Genomic DNA, 16,954 nt, shown 5'->3' on the forward strand with positions numbered 1-16,954 from the left:
TGCACCAATACTGGCACAGGCCACTTGAGGGATATTTAGGCAGTAATTAAACCTAAATATCTCTCTCAGTGTCCACGTGAAGATTAACCGTTAACTTGCCATTAAAGTTATGATGCCTTCTTTTCATGCTAGAGCAAAGGGCACAGAGCCGGTGACTCTGTAGGAGAGGGACTAAGAGAGGAAGCAGTGTTTGTATCCCTTTTGTATTGAATCGCTTGCGTTATAATTATCATTGTTTTTCATATTTCTCCTTGTTATTGTGCCTAAATTGTTTTATTCAACAAATAATCCTGGTTAATATGGCATCTGCTGAACTCTACACTAAGGTAAGAATGGAAATTGACTTTGCCTAGTGGTGCTGGATGTTACTTATTCTCATGAGATGATAAAAACTAGCAAAGATTTGTTCGTTTAAAAATGATAAATTCCTGTGAAAGGAATCTGTTTCTCAGGGCAAAACTTTTATGTGTTCTTTTTTTTTATTAAATGGGTGTTTTAAGCTGATGAAGAGACACAAGATTGGAGAGGAATGAATGACCGATGTTAATGTTTAATGTAAAAGAGGCTAAATTCTGCTGATGCCGGAGAAGTGCTGTCACTGGGATGGGCTACACTTATACAGGAAGCTGAGAGTTTTGTGCTGTTAATAAAAAAAACAGATTTGCTTTTACTCAAAAAGAGTGTCAATTTTTAAAAAAGAGAATATGTTATTAGAAAGCTGATGTTTTAATGGAATATACACTGTTCAGCGTTTCTCCAGCCATCCAGTGATTTAGAATTTAGATGAACTCTTACCATACATGCAAAATGCATACAATTGCTGATTTCTAATTTTACACTGGCGATGAACGTAATGTGGGTGCTCACTGGTTCCTGTACTGCATGTGTGAACCACTTTGTTTCAAGGGAGCATGTGTGTGGGTGCCAGATTCTGAAGAGGTGTGGGTGTGTGCTCAGCTTGAACGTGACTACCAACCCGGAGATCAGCACCTCACACTAAAGCTCAGCGATGGCACAGTGAGACACACACACACACACCGCACACACATCCTTCAGTCATTACATAATCTAAAAGTACAACAGTAATAGCAAACATTTAACAAACCTGTTTATTTCTTAAGCAGAAGATCATTGTGCCCTGTAACATTGTGATCCTACAAGTACACCACCATATTATCAATTTCACAACTGTCATAAATGTAACATGTCACAGTCGCCATAAACCCAGTTGGAACACCACTACGAAAAAGTCACCTGCACAATATTCTAAAATAAGGAAACCACCTCATAAAAAATCTGTGGGCTTATGACAGGGGTTGGACAATGAAACTGAAACGTCTGGTTTAGACCACAATAATTCATTAGTATGGTGAAGGGCATCCTTTTGCGGCCAATACAGCATCAATTTGTCTTGGGAATGACAGATACAAGACCTGCACAGTGGCCAGAGGGTTTTTTAGGCATTCTTCTTGCATAATAGTGGCCAGGTCACTACGTGATGCTGGTGGAGGAAAACGTTTCCTGACTCGCTCCTCCAAAACACCCCAAAGTGGCTCAATAATAGTGACTGTGCAGGCCATAGGAGATGTTCAACTTCACTTTCATGTTTATCAAACCACTCTGTCACTAGTCTTAGTGTGTATTGGTGCATCATCATCCTGCTACATGGCACCGCCTTCAGAATACAATGTTTGAACCATTGGACGCACATGTTCCTCCAGAATGGTTCGGTAGTCCTTGGCAGTAACGCTCCCATCTAGCACAAGTATTGGGCCTAGGGAATGCCATGATATAGCAGCCCAAACCATTACTGATCCACCCCCATACTTCGCTCTGGGCATGCAACAGTCTGGGTGGTACGCTTCTTTGGGGCTTCTCCACACTGTAACTCTCCCGGATGTGACAGTAAAGGTGGACTCATCAGAGAACAATATGTTTCACATTGTCCACAGCCCAAGATATTCGCTGCTGAAACCACTGAAACCGCTGTTTGGCATTGACATGAATGACCAAAGGTTTGGCTATAGCAGCTTGGCCATGTACATTCACCCTGTGGAGGTCCTGACGAACAGTTTTGGTGGAAACAGGAGAGTTGAGGTGTACATCTAATTTTACAGTGAGTCTTTCTTGGTGGTATGTTGACATTACCCTGGATACCGTGGCTCTTGATGCATCACAAAGACTTGGCCAGGTGACCAAGTCTTGTCTTGGTCTCAGATGCGCCAGCGAGACGTGCACCAACAATTCGTCCTCTTTTGAACTCTGATTTGTCTCCCATAATGTTGTGTGCTTTGCAATATTTTAAGCAAAACTGTGCTATTACTCTGTTAATTATACCTTTACAGTCTGCTCTTACTTGTGGAATGTGCAATCAATGAAGATTGGCCACCAGGCTGGTCAAATTTAGCCATGAAACCTCCCACACTAAATTGGCCAGTGTTTCAGTTTTATTGTCCAGCCCCTGTAGGTAATACCTTTCATTCCACTAGTAATTGCTCTGTTTTTCCCCCTTAGCAGGTGAAATACTCTGTTGTGAACCTTGCAAGTCTGCCGCCTCTGGGAAACCCGGAAATACTGGAGGGTGAAAATGACCTGACAGCACTCACATTCCTGCACGAGCCGGCTGTGCTGCACAACCTGCGTGTGCGCTTCCTCCACTACAACAGTATCTACACCTACTGTGGTGTGTGAACAGTGATTGTAATATGTCGGTCAAATTTAATGATTCATTTACTGATCTCTCATGCAACCACCGCGACAACCATATCCCCTTAAAACAGATTTATAAAGAGCCATTAGCCACTGTGTTGATTTAGACCTGCTAATTTACTTTTCAAAATGACTGCTAGTTCATTTCTCATGATGCTCACCAGGAATTTGTGATTATAAAGACCACAATACATACCAAACCTCTTTTACAGTCTGTGCTATATAATTCTGTAGTAAAAATGAATAAAGTTCACTGTAACCATGATTGAACTATATGATTACATAAAACTCTCAGAAGCTAACAGTTGTAACTCAGTTCTATGAGTCTAAGGAGGAACAGACTTTGGTACCCCTCTCTGCAGTCCATTGGGTGGAGTTGTACCTGACTGAAGCAGAACTAAAGAAGAACTTAAGCATAATATTCTTAAAATTTCCTTTTTACCATGTATCATTTAGGAATTGTCTTGGTGGCCCTGAACCCATATGAACAGCTGCCCATCTATGGAGAAGAGGTGATTGATGCATACAGTGGGCAAGACATGGCTGATATGGATCCTCATATTTTCTCCATAGCAGAGGATGCCTATCGCACTATGATCAGGTCAGTAGAAATTATGAGAAGGAAAGACCTGTGGAGTCTGAAATAATCGTTTATACTTCTCATGTAGTTAATTCAGCCATGCCTATATTCTGCCTTTATAGAAACACCAAACACCAAATTGGTGCGTGATAAGTATTTTTATGCGCTCACTCTGCAAGACTCTGGAATTGCCAAGTTTGGGTATATTTATTTCAAATAGATGCGCCTTAAAATCTGTAAACTAAAATATAAATGGGTAGTCAGTGGACTAATACTTCTTTTCTATTCTGTTAATATAATTGCCCACTAGACGTAAAAGGATTTAATTTTCTCACTCAGGGAAGAGAAAAACCAGTCCATTATCATTAGTGGTGAGTCCGGATCTGGGAAAACAGTGTCTGCAAAGTTCACCATGCGCTACTTTGCTGTGGTTGGAGGAGCAGCTCAGCAGACCAGTGTGGAGGAGAAAGTCTTGGCGTCCAATCCCATCATGGAGGTAATAGGACAAGCTTGGCTTTGTGTTCTCTTTTATTAAAGATAATTTAGTGTACTTTTAAACAGTATTACAACATACAATATTTTTTTCTTGAAGGCCATTGGGAATGCTAAAACTACTCGCAACGATAACAGCAGCAGGTTTGGGAAGTACATTGAAATTGGTTTTGGATCTAAAGGAGATATAATTGGAGCAAACATGAGGACTTACCTCTTGGAGAAATCTAGAGTTGTTTTTCAGGTACCAATTATTGTTACTTTAATCTTATGTACAAATGTGAAATGTGAAATTTCCTTATCCAACCTGTCTAAAACCATTTATAAATGTAAAAATGCACATTTATTGTTTTTGCTCTTCAATGTTTATGGTGTTTATTGTTTCATTGTGCCTTTTAGACCACAGAGGAAAGGAATTATCACATTTTCTACCAGCTTTGTGCCTCCAGAGATCTACCAGAGCTGAGGCCACTCAAACTTAGTAAGCTATAACTGTCTGTCAGAAGTAATAAATCCTGTTTGCATGTTTTTGTACAAAAACTAGATTTTGATGAGAATTGCTGAATCTCTTGTTCCTAGAGGCTGCAGACCATTTTCGATACACTAACCAAGGACAAGATAACAAAATTTCCGGCACAGATGATGCTATAGAGCTGGAGCACACTCGAAATGCTTTGACTATTCTTGGTAAGACATGTGCATGTATAACACATTGATTTGATATGTTTTCATATATGATCTGATGTGATGCCTGTTTTAACTCTGCAGGAGTCCCACCTGACCAGCAGATGGAGGTCTTTCGGATTTTGGCAGCTCTCCTCCATCTTGGGAATGTTAACATCCATGCCAGTGGCAGAGGAGGCGAACGTAGCTACATCAATGTGCGAGCATAAAAAAAATAAAAATAAATCACAGTTTAACCATGTGAACAAATTAATATCTCATTAATATCTTTATGTTTGGTTTGTGAAAATAATAATTGTTTTCACACCATATAGATTCTCTAGTGTATATGTGTGTATGTTGCCAGACGGATGACCAATCTCTGGTGCTCTTCTCCAAACTAATGGGGGTGGAAGGCCCTCAGATGGCCCACTGGTTGTGTCATCAGCGTCTAGCTGTAGGTGGGGAGCTACTGGTAAAGCCTATGTCAGCCCAAAAAGCCAAAGAGGCACGCGATGCTCTGGCTAAACATGTGTATGGGCAGATGTTCATCTGGACTGTACAAAGACTGAATTCAGCTCTAAGGGCACACAGAGAGCAGCCCAAGACTGTTATAGGAGTGTTAGACATCTATGGGTATGTTGGGAACTACAGTATAGGATTATTTTGCTCATGAGTTATCTCTGATCCTCGCTGATTATTAAAGTCTATGTTTCTTATAGGTTTGAGACCTTTGACAGAAACAGTTTTGAACAATTCTGCATTAACTATGCCAATGAGAAACTTCAGCAACAGTTTAACCGGGTAATAAACCAATACAATACAATTGAACAAAATGTATGTTAATGCTACAAATGCTACAAGTCTTATTATGCTTCTGTAAATTAAATAATGAAAGATACTGTAAGAAAATATCTCACTGCTGATAAGAATGTGTCAGTGATAGCTAAGTGTTGTGTGTGCAGCACGTGTTCCAGCTGGAGCAGGAGGAGTATGAGCGAGAGGAGCTACCCTGGAACCGTATCGGGTTCAGTGATAATCAGCCCTGCATCACCCTCATAGAGGGCTCTCTGGGTCTCCTGAACCTGCTCGATGAGGAATGCAGGGTAAGTTGACTTGAAATGTTCCAGGTCTGATTTTTCGATCAATTCCTTGTAAATTGTAGGAATAAAAACTTACAAAGGAGATGCCTCAGGCTGACAGTGTTGGGTCCCACTTTTGGTTGGTTGGAAAATTTTTCAGAATTATATATATTTTAATAAACACAATTATCTAAAATAGGTGCATATTTTATGCATAAACTTACCTAAATGATGCATAAACTTACTTAAAAAGCCACATCTGTCTAAACTCTGCTGAAATTTTGTGTTATTCTGATACAAGATGCCCAAAGGCTCAGATGAAAACTGGGCACAAAAACTCTACGACCACCACCTGAACCGAAGCCCCTACTTCCATAAGCCACGCATGTCCAATGCTGCATTTATTGTGCTCCATTTCGCTGACATGGTTAGACGCCTTGAGTTTAAATATTTATTCTACTTCTAATAGGACATGGTGAATACAACTGTGTTTAAGTTGCTTTATTTTCCCCCTTCAGGTCCAGTATGAATGCGAAGGATTTTTAGATAAGAATCGTGACACAATATTTGAAGAGCCCATTAATATAATGCGAGCCAGTCAGGTACAGGTGTACCTTTGCTTTTCTAAACCCTTCCTGGTCTTTGAAAAAATGTAAATACGGAGAGCTAAACTGATAAGTAAAATATATTCATTAGTGTTTTCTGCCTCTTTAGTCAGAGCTGGTTGCTGAGTTGTTCCAGCAGGGGTCAGCTGGGGGTCCTCTCTCTGCCTCATCTGTGCCTGCGAATGTGCGTTCAGGAAAAAGAGCTCCCCGTGAGCACAAGCTGACAGTGGGCTTCCAGTTCCGCCAGTCTCTGCAGCTCCTGATGGACACCTTGCACAGCACCACCCCACACTATGTCCGCTGCATCAAACCCAACGACCTCAAACAGGCTTTTCTGTGTGTCTGCCGGGGTCTCTGGCTTTCAAGTGTTTTGTCTGGTTAATATTTTGAGTAACGTGTCTCTCTTTTCTTAGGTTCGAGCCTAAAAGGGCAGTACAACAACTACGAGCATGTGGTGTGCTGGAGACAATTCGCATCAGTGCTGCAGGCTACCCATCCAGGCAAAGTTGAACCGCTCATATGCAGCTCATTACAGAAACGTCAAATACTGTAGATTAACTAAAGTAAAAGCTCAGCTGAAAATCATAGTTGATATTACACATTTACTGTAGTTTTACTGTATCATAAAATGGATAAGGCAATTTTGATTAAAATCATCTAAAACAAATTTTGGACACTTTATAGTTTTAGGCTTTTAGGTAATACCAAACATAATTGTCTTCTTGTCCTGTAGGTGGACATATGAGGACTTCTTCATTCGCTATAGAGCTCTCCTTCATGATTTGTCTGTTCAGGAAGATTTTCGGGCAACCTGTCGAAAAAAAATCCCTGCCCTCATTCCTGACCCTGAGCAGTATTGTTTTGGCAAGACAAAAATATTCTTTCGGGCTGGTCAGGTGGCCTTGCTAGAGAAGCTGAGGGCTGAGAAGCTACGGGCAGCCGGGGTAAAGATCCAGAGCTGGGTGAGAGGTTGGATTCAGCGCAGACGCTACCTGCAGCTACGCTGGGCCACTTTGACTCTACAGAGATACGCCAGGGGAGCATTTGCCCGCAGGTGACTGTTTTTCACTGACAACCTCAAAACTTTCACCACAGACAAGCATTTTGAATCGAAAACTGGTTTTATTTTAGCTCTTAGGGCTGCTGATCCAAAACCAGGAAGTACAGGCTAATTGTTTTGGCTAATGCAACTAAATACCAATTTTTATGCTACTGCTAGCAACACTTCCTATAAGCGGCTTAATGCAAAATAAATACAACAATAAAGATGGACGTACTGTATGACAATTGCAAATGAACTTTTATCATATTTTCGTTAGATTGGCTTGGACACTGAAGTACACAAGGGCTGCACTGGTCATTCAGAAGACATACCGTATGGTAAAAGTAAGGCAGCTCTTCCTTACTACCAGAAAGGCCACAATAACTATCCAGGCCTTCACCAGGGGCATGCAGGCTCGCCATGCATACAGAATGGTAAAGTGCTTTCTAAAGAGCCAACTTGCTAGACCTCAATTTACGTATCTTACAAGATCTGAATCCATCTCCGAGACTATGATCTGCTGCACATGTGTATTTTTACATAATAAATTATAAGTGGTATGTCTTGACCTCTGTGACTGTAGGTGCTGATGGAGAGGGCAGCAGTGTGTCTGCAGGCCTGGGTTCGCTGTTGGCTTGCTAGACGTTGGTTCAGGCGTGTAAGGGCTGCAGTGGTGCTAATGCAGTGTTGTGTGCGCAGACAGGCTGCACGTAAGGAGTTGCGGAAGCTGCGAGCAGAGGCTCGCTCTGTGGAGAGGTACAGAGAGCTCAACAAGGGCATGGAGGTCAAACTCATACAACTTCAGCTGCGTGCTGACCAGGAGGTAAGGATAGAGTCGTTTTTCTGTTCTCTATAGAGCAATTATCGGGCCTCGTCTTGCTCGAAAGTTTGGGATGATTGTCTAACTCCATGGTTGTTCCTGATTTTTATTTCTATCTACATTGTAAGGCAATTCTGAATGCATCCAAGATATGCAAAAATCTTCTTTAAACAGTTGATATTAAGAAGGTCTTCATGAGAGCCAGTTTCATCGTGGTGCTTGATGGGTTTTGCAAATGCACTTAACAATACTGTTCTTGCAAGAATAAAATAACAACTGACTGTTGCCTGTTGTTACATAATTACTTGATTCCATATGTGTTAGTTTATAGTTTTGAAATCTCCAGTATTGTTTTAGAATGTAGAAAATAAATCACTAAACGAAAACAAAGAAATTTGCAAGTTGGATCCCAAACTTTTGAGTTGTAGTGTGTGTGTCCTGCCGCTTTCAGTTCAGTTTAATTCCATTTATTGCCATTATGAACATTTTCTGCATTGATTTGAATCTCTGATTAGGTAATTTTCTTAAAAGGTTAATCTATGGTCAAACCTCTGTTGTTACTGAACAAATGTCAAATTTCTCTTATTTTGTGCAACCCACCTAGACAGTGTTGTAATGCCCTCCCAAATGTAACAATCTTTTTAATATACAGTATATGTACAATATGACTCTCGAAGGGTGCCAGCAATTCTGGAACGGACTGACAACTTCATAATGTTCAGGCCACAGGTCATATCAATTCCCTGAATCTGTGTGTTGTGTTTCAGGCCAGAGAAAGTACAGCTCTTCGTGAATCTCTCCATGTTGAACGTCAATCACACAAGACGGAGGTGGAGCAGCTGCGCTCAACTCTTCTCAAACTGCAGCAGCAGCTCCAGGAGCAGAGCCAAGCTGTTCCTTCTTTTACTGCAAAACAGGAGGAAGAGAGGAGAAGAGCTGATGAGAGAGCTGCTCAAGAGATAAACCAGCTCACACAGGTCCGAGTATACATTAACATCTCAACAAATACCATGGGTCTGATTGGGAGTTGTTTAGTTAGCATTAGTATTTTAGAGACCATAGATTTCTCCTTCTATGTTGCACTAGAAACTCACTGCATGTTGTATTTATATTTTGCTATTGTCTTTTTTCCTATAGGAGATGGAAGCTTTGAAGGTGGAGAGAGACTCTTTGGAAAAGGAAAGAGATGATCTGGCTATTTGTTTATGGGAGCAGGAGAAAAGGGAAGAAGGTAATATGATGTGCAAAGCTTTATTGCTCTCTTTTTTTAGTGTTGTTGACTCTAGTCACATGACTTGAACTTGACCTGGACTCGAGTCAAAAATTTGCTGATTTTTAACCTAACTTGACAGCGTTAAAGAAGACTAGCAACATGGATTTGATATTGTCATCAAAGGCTTGTGACTTTATTTAGGGCTCTACCTGGAGCAAATTTATTTAAATTAAATATGTATATCTATATATTTAAAGTTACTGTATGCAGTGATGCAACTATTCTTTTTCCCAACATAAATTATGTTCAGCACAGCAAACATTCAACTCATCCAATAGCCAAACAACTTGCACTAGAGAACGACAAAATCGACTGACTGCTTATTTAATGACAATTGAGGCCATTTTTAGTAGACTGGCCCCCAAAACAGTAGCCTTTGCCTACAAAGATTGTGTTGTTCGAGTTCGATTCCCCGGTGATGCTGTAACCTCTCGCAGCCGGAGGCACAGAGAGAGCTGATTGGCCGAGTTCTCTCAGAGGAGAGGGATGAGAGATACTTAGTGCTCCCACATTAATCACGGCTCTACAGCCAATCAGGGGCATCTGGGAGCTCAGGCAAGCGGAAGGAGCGGATAGCACTGTCCTCCGAGTGTGTTACGCCGCCCCCAACAGTATGTGAGCGAGCAGTTCAAAAAGATGCGGTCGGCTGGCGTTGCATGGTTTAAAGGAAACACGTGATAGTCTTCTGCCCTCTCGACTGAGTGGTAGTAGTAGCCTTAATGTGGGAGCCCCCTAGTGACGGGGAGGAATTGGACAAGCAAAGAGCAAACAAGCAAGTTCAGAATCTTATAGTCAGTGTGTGAAAAAAACTGCGGCTTTCACTAACCCTAACCCTAGCTTATTTGTTACCCATCATGATATTTGCAGATGATCGCTTAGGCAAGAAAAATTTAATTACTAAAAGGGACACTAAACTTTGAAAGTGAAACATTATGTATGATTTATGAAGGTCAGGCTATGCTTCTTACACTGGGAATAAAAGTCAATATCCATAATGTTGTAACTGTGGTGTTACTCTGTGTGTGTGTGTGTGTGTGTGTGTGTGTGTGTGTGTGTGTGTTAGAAAGCAGGCAGCAGTTGGTGTTGCAGGCTGGAGCAGCAGAACAGGCCGAGCTGGAGGAGGAGAGAAGGAGATATCAGAGCTTACTGAGGGAGTTCACACGTTTAGAGCAGAGATATGACAACCTGCGGGACATGAGCATGCTCTCCACTGCTGAGGTGCTGCTGCTACAGAGAGATAAGAGAGAGAGAGAAAAATATTTCCTAAAAAGTTGTCAAAATGTCAGATAATTATGTTGCAATGCTGTTTCTTTTCAAGAAAAAAAAATGTCTAAGTGTCTACACATTGCTTTTGCAGGTGAATACAGTATATGCAGGTGATATATTAGGCTCAGCATGGTCCTTATTCATTGTATAAAAGCAGATTTACATGTTTGCATTTGTACTGCTGCAGCACTGGCCTGGACACAGAAGAACTGATTCCACTGTTTCTTTGGACCCTACTTCTCCCATATCTCCACCCTTTGGAAGTTTTCCTGACTTTTCCTCTTCTGAGGAGAGCAGGAGGATCAGTGTCACCTCACCCTTTGACAAGAGGCCCGGCAGCACAGAGGCACCTTTGGTGAGACCAGCCACTGCTCTCAGCTTCATGCTTTTAATTTTATTATATTTGCTCTTTTACATGGCAGTGTATGTGTCTGTGCCCTTTGAAGGGTTGGCACCCCATCCAGGTGTACCCCACTTTGTGACATAAATTCCCTTTGGATAGGCTTCAGCCAACACCTCCCCCCCCCCCCCCCCCTTTTACAATAAGCTTGACCAACCATGGTCCTGGATATGGGGATAAGAGTTGTTTTTATATTATAATAGCATTTCTTCAGACTTTTCATAACTATATTAGATGTCTTAGATTAGAATTTAATGAGACTTGCCACATTATCAGGTGCCTACCATATAGTCCTGTAACTACTGACTGTGGCACCTTAGTTATGTGCAATCTGTCAGCCCCTGTCTATCCAGCACAAGGGTGGTAGATCATTCTTAGGACTTCAGTGACATTTTGTCGAGTGTGTGTTGCTGATGTGATATTCACTGCCTGGCCAAAAAAGTTGCTCACTCTAAGATTTAATTCAGTCACCTTTAGCTTTGATTACAGCACACAAAGTAGGGGCCAGTCCATGTGTGAAAATGGTCTTATTTTAAGGTTTTTACTATTGATTTTTTATTTTTTTTACCATGCAACTTCACCAAGTGTTTAAATGACTCAACTCCATTATTTTTTCCGTCCACCTTTTCTTTACAAAGTTGATGAGGCAGCACTGTCCTTCCATGTTTTGTTAATGTATTGAAGGGTTTCTTAAACCAGTTTCAGTATTTAAAAATTCCTTAGTTCTTTTTCTTTGCTGGATGCAGCCCAATAATATGACTCTTCTGAACTGGTAACTGTTTTGGACAAACAGTGCATAATTACTGTGCACATTTACTGGCCATGTTAATGGATACACCTCGGTCCACCCTTTTTGTGTTGATAGACTATAAACTGATTTCCCAAAAGATATTGGATCCACTCAGGGGTATTTTTTTCATGTCCACCCAGGGAGCTTTTTGTTGCTAACTGGTTATTCATATTTACATTTGTTCACTTGGTTTACACTTGCATCCAAAGTGACTTAAAGCCCAAAGGCTAAACTCTTTAGCAATTTTGTCCTTTGAATGATCGAAAAAAATTTACTTTGAAGGAAACCATCATGATTGTTCAGAACAAAATGAATGACACTACAATGGGCTGACAAACTGCATCTGGCACCCTTATAGTGGGTTTCCTTAAAAAATGACAAATGTTCAGACTCATTTTAACCCTAGCATGTGTCTAAGTTGCTGTGAATATTGTACTATTGTGGATGTAGAACGCATTATTGGAGGATCTGGGTGTGTCAAAGGATACAGGAGGAAAGCTGCAAGGGGAGGACCTTCACCATGCTTACGATGCTGTCAGGGTCGCCAACAAGTCAGTTTCTTCTATTATACATAATATTTACCACACTTACCATAACTTACCAAATGCTGAATATTTACTATTAGCTGAACCTGTTAGTGTTATTATTATTACAGTATATTATTATTGTGCTGCAAATGCATACAAACATTTAATCATCATTAAAAAAAATGATTAAATAAAATTAGCAGTAAAATTAATGCTTAATTAAGCTCTTATCAAAAGAAAACCCCAAACTTCAGGCACTTTTATGGAGGCTTCCTTTACCATTTTATTAACATAAATTCTTTTTATATAATCGAAGATATGTGTCTTGTGTGATAATGATATTTTTATGTTCTTTAAAAATGTAACATATTGTTTAGTAGGGGTATGGCAACAATATTGTATTATGGAACTTTTGTGTGTGTGTGTGATAGCGGAGTTTGTGTTGCTACAGGTTCCTGGAGAGGCAGCTCCTGGCCCAGAGAGCTGAGTGGGAGAAGGAGAAAATCGTTCTCACTCGACAGCTCCAGGAAGCCCACGCCAGAGATGCTCCAGTTAGCAAAGAGCCAAAGGTGATCATCTGCACCAACTTTATCACAGCTTCTCTTCTCCAGTGTCCCTCTGCACTGAAGATGGCTCACCGGCACTAAAGCCAATTCTTTTCACTGTGGCATGTATCACTGTTTTGGGTAGATAACTGTGTGTGTTTAGGATCTAATGGAGCAGCTGGAGGTTCAGCAACGAGAGTGCTGCAGGCTTAGAAGGGAACTAAAGGAGCTTAAACACACCGTAACACTCAGGAGAATTCTGTCTGTTGCAGGTTTGACAGATACCATTAAACACATCCACACACAAGATACACAGCTTTTATGTTACAGCGTCCCTTGGTTCTCCTCAGGTCCAGCCATGCCTGTGTTTCAGAATACAGCGAATGCACAACAACACTCGAGCACTGCATTGACCGGACTACTGGAGTGTAGGAAAAGAGATGAGAGCAGATTGATAAAAAACCTTATTACAGGTACACCCACACACACACACACACACACACACACACCATTCACCAGACACAATCTTCTGACAGTATAGTCCTTACATTATTTGCATGCCTGAATTTCTTTAGTATATTTTAAGAAGCCAAAATATCAGCTGACGTACATTTACATTGTCAAAATACAGATATCACATTTTCCTTAAAATTAAAGTCATATTATGTACCCAAGCTGGTTACCGTTAAAATCTGGTGTTTTTAAAAGTAGTATCACATTTATAAATACAGTTAAATACCTCCTAAAACACTGCTTGTCATCATGCAAGGCTGGCAACTGCTTGGGGCCCCAGGCCAGTAGGGGGCCCCGGGGGCTGACAAACTATTTATTGTTTATAATAATAATTTTTTTTTTTAATTATGTAATAATAATAATTTTAATAATAAATATTATTTATTATTTATATGACAATGGTGATGAATGCTGGTTGGAGAGGCCCTATTGTCTGCCTTTTTTAACGTGCTGTGTTTTGTTCTGCAGATATACGAGTGGATGTGGCTCTTTCTCTGGCACCGGGACTTGCAGCGCAGCTCATCTTCCTGTGCGTGAGACAAGCGGACTACAGCAGGGATGAGACTCGAGCTCGAGGCCTCTGTACCGCTGCACTGATTGCCATCAAAGCAGCCCTAAAAGTAAAAACCTCACACACTGCGTCTGTGATGAAATAGGTTAAGCATTCCCCCAGCTATCTGAAAGTTATTGTGGTACTAATATTACCATGGAAACAAAATAGATACAGTACGCTATACTGATTTCTGTGTTGCTGCTGGTTATTACCCATCATACTGATTAGGTTATTTAAGGTCAAAGTGCTAACAGTGTACATTTCGGGCAGCTTCTTTTAGGAAGCTTAATAGGAGTTATATAGACTTTATATGCAGGGTTATGTACTGTAGGCTTTATTGTTGTTTCCCGTTTTAGAAGCACAGTGGTGATTTGGACATGACGGCTTTGTGGCTGAAGAATGCTTACCTGCTCAAAGACCTGCTCACCCAGCATTCACCCACACAGGTCCAGCTGCTCGCTATATCCATGTGCTGACTATTTCAGTCTAAGCTATTTTGTTGTAAGCATTCATTTTAAAAATACCACGCATGACAAAGCAAAACTTTTCTCTTCAAACTCCAGCATTTTTGCAATCTACTCTCTATCCACTGTGGAGACCAGAAATAGGAAATTCGACAGACATTATAATGCTTTTTATTTAAAACATACATACACTACCTAATGCAAATCCAAAGCTACAGTTGGATATAAGAGAACATGTACTCAAGCTATTCTTGTGTAGTTTTAACTTTTCTGTAGTTTTAACTGATGTATACGGAGTACCTGTTTAAAAAAAACATACTTATACCATAATCATTATTGTGAACTATTTTTCTAAACAGGGAGAGGCAGGGAGAGGTGAGGATGTGTTCCCACTACAGGTGGAGCTGAAGGAGCAGGTACGAATGCTGGGTGATGTGTGTATTCAGGCCTACCAGCAGCTCCTTTCCATCTCTGAGAGCCGCCTGCAGCCCATCATTGGTACTGTACTCTCATCACAGCTTCCGTGGCCCCCACCGTTGCATATAGAATCTGTATTTTGGAATTTTTCCTATACTAGACTGTCCTAGTATATAGAAACATGTAAGGAACAAGCATGATGTGGTGTGCTGTTGTAGGAAATTGCTATAATCAGTGACAGGAAACTTTTAGCCAAACTTATATTACTAGTGCACCTCAAAGTTGGTTTTCCATAACAACACATTCCTAAAGTGTCTAACACAGCTACAACATGATGCATACTTTCTATCTAGAACTGTTTATTATAGTAGTCAATATCTCTCCAGCTGTTTTTCTCTCTTGAAGTTAATAAGATTTCAAAAATAAAAAAACAGCTTTTTATGTTGCAAAGGAATTGAAATGTTCTACCCTGAAGACTTTCTGACTGACAGTTGCAAACACTTGAGGCCAATTAGACCATTATGTGTTTTGCTTTGTTTTATAACATCGCATTTTTAAAATTGGTTTATTATTAGTCTTGGGACCGACATTAATCTCCTAAGATCTGAACTATACTGTTGTGTACCACCTCCTCACCATTTCTCTTAGTGCTTGATAATTATGATCCTAATAAATAAGGGTCATACAAGATATATATGGACAATATATAGCTCTCATTTGGGGACATTTAGGTCTCCAGAGATTGTCACTGTGTAAGTTCTCACTACATAGAAGAAGTATATTAACATAAACCTGTGATTTGACTGGCAGCCAGCACTGCTTACCTGATTGATCACTTTCGGGTGAGTAAAAAGTGGTGCTATTACTTTCAACCAGCATTTCTGATTTGGTTTCTACACTTCAGTTCCAGCCGTGCTGGAGAGTGAGACCATCCCAGGCCAGGCTGGAGCCGTGGTAAAGCTGGTCACCTCTCGTAAGCGTGCGGGTTCAGATCCTCGGCCTTCAGCCTCTCCGGATGTGACCAGCCTGGCGACTGTGCTGAGGGAGCTGGGAGCTCTGCACACTGCACTGGTGCGACAGGAGCTTCCCTCCGCCCTGCTGGAACAGGCCTTCCGCCAGCTCACACACCTGCTCGCTGCCTGCACACTCAACAGCCTGCTACTGCGCAGAGACATGTGCTGCTGGAACCGTGGCCTTTTGATCCGGTCAGCAAACACTACTGACAATCCATAAAAAGTACAGCACAGATTTGAATGTATAAAAATAATATAGAAAGAAAAACAGATGATGTAGGTTGTATGAGACCATATTGTGGGAATTCAACCTGAGCTGTAAACAGAATATTAAAGTATTTTAGTTTCTTCCTCAGCTATAATGTAAGTTTGCTGGAGGAGTGGCTGAGGAGTCGTGGGCTGCAGACAGGGGGCGCTGCAGCAACACTGGAGCCCCTCATTCAGGCATCACAGCTCCTCCAAATGAGCAAGAAATCAGAGGCTGACGGAAAGGCCATAGTTCAAACCTGCAATGCCCTGTCCAGCCAGCAGGTGGTGCACCCGGATTAAATATTAGGCCATTGTAATAATAATAATAGTAATGATACTATGTTGAATGATAATAGTAATACCTGGCTTGTTTTGCAGGTGGTGAAGATTTTATCACAGTACACTCCACAGAGTGATGCTGAAGAGAGAGTCACACTCAATTTCATTCGCATTGTTCAGGTACAATGGATAGTCAAATTAGTTGATACTAAAAATGACATTAATTAAACAATGCCATGCATTAAAAACAAATAAAAATAAATAAAATAATTGAAAGAAACATGCTCATGAATAATGATAACTGTGTGTCTCCAAGGGGCTACTGAAGAATCGTGCAGATGGAAACCCCACACCACTGCTGATGGACATCCGGAGGGTTTTCCCTGTCACCTTCCCATACACACCACCTTCATCAGTCAGCGCTGAGCAGTTGCACATCCCTGAGGCACTCAAGATCAATTTCCTGCGCAGAGTCTGAGGCTGTATGCGAACCAGCAGCACAGCAAGTCCACTTCAATAAAAACTCTAAACCAACCTGACTTGCATATGTGTGTCAGTCAGTGTTTACATTTCGGAAATAGTTTTAATAATTGATCATTTCTAATGGATTTATTTTGTTGTATATACATGCTGATTCAATGATTGTGCAATACTATCATTACTACTACTAAT

At 40.9% G+C, this 16,954-nt stretch overlaps 1 protein-coding gene across 1 annotated transcript; it reads left to right on the forward strand.

The window, feature by feature from the left end:
• Nucleotides 1-179: 179 nt before the first annotated feature.
• si:dkey-110c1.10 (unconventional myosin-Vb) lies at nucleotides 180-16,921 on the forward strand. Its single transcript, XM_053513819.1, has 33 exons — nucleotides 180-326; nucleotides 907-1,017; nucleotides 2,515-2,683; nucleotides 3,166-3,310; nucleotides 3,629-3,785; nucleotides 3,882-4,025; nucleotides 4,181-4,262; nucleotides 4,361-4,468; nucleotides 4,550-4,662; nucleotides 4,812-5,080; nucleotides 5,167-5,248; nucleotides 5,410-5,550; nucleotides 5,828-5,953; nucleotides 6,045-6,128; nucleotides 6,241-6,467; nucleotides 6,545-6,631; nucleotides 6,865-7,185; nucleotides 7,451-7,607; nucleotides 7,757-7,996; nucleotides 8,761-8,970; nucleotides 9,131-9,224; nucleotides 10,330-10,484; nucleotides 10,720-10,887; nucleotides 12,173-12,273; nucleotides 12,701-12,818; nucleotides 12,958-13,267; nucleotides 13,776-13,927; nucleotides 14,217-14,306; nucleotides 14,684-14,822; nucleotides 15,646-15,946; nucleotides 16,111-16,285; nucleotides 16,382-16,462; nucleotides 16,599-16,921. The coding sequence occupies exons 1-33, from the start codon at nucleotides 300-302 to the stop codon at nucleotides 16,758-16,760; spliced, it is 5,046 nt and encodes a 1,681-aa protein (XP_053369794.1). The 5' UTR covers nucleotides 180-299; the 3' UTR covers nucleotides 16,761-16,921.
• Nucleotides 16,922-16,954: the final 33 nt, after the last annotated feature.

Source organism: Clarias gariepinus, chromosome 15 (genome assembly GCF_024256425.1).
Source record: "Clarias gariepinus isolate MV-2021 ecotype Netherlands chromosome 15, CGAR_prim_01v2, whole genome shotgun sequence".
Taxonomy (NCBI): Eukaryota; Metazoa; Chordata; class Actinopteri; order Siluriformes; family Clariidae; genus Clarias; species Clarias gariepinus.

Coding starts and splice junctions, on each gene's coding strand:
- si:dkey-110c1.10 (XM_053513819.1), top strand. CDS start 300: ATGGCATCTGCTGAACTCTACACTAAG. Junction 8,971..9,130: donor AGATAAACCAGCTCACACAG/GTCCGAGTATAC, acceptor TTTTTCCTATAG/GAGATGGAAGCTTTGAAGGT. Junction 14,307..14,683: donor CCCAGCATTCACCCACACAG/GTCCAGCTGCTC, acceptor TTTTCTAAACAG/GGAGAGGCAGGGAGAGGTGA.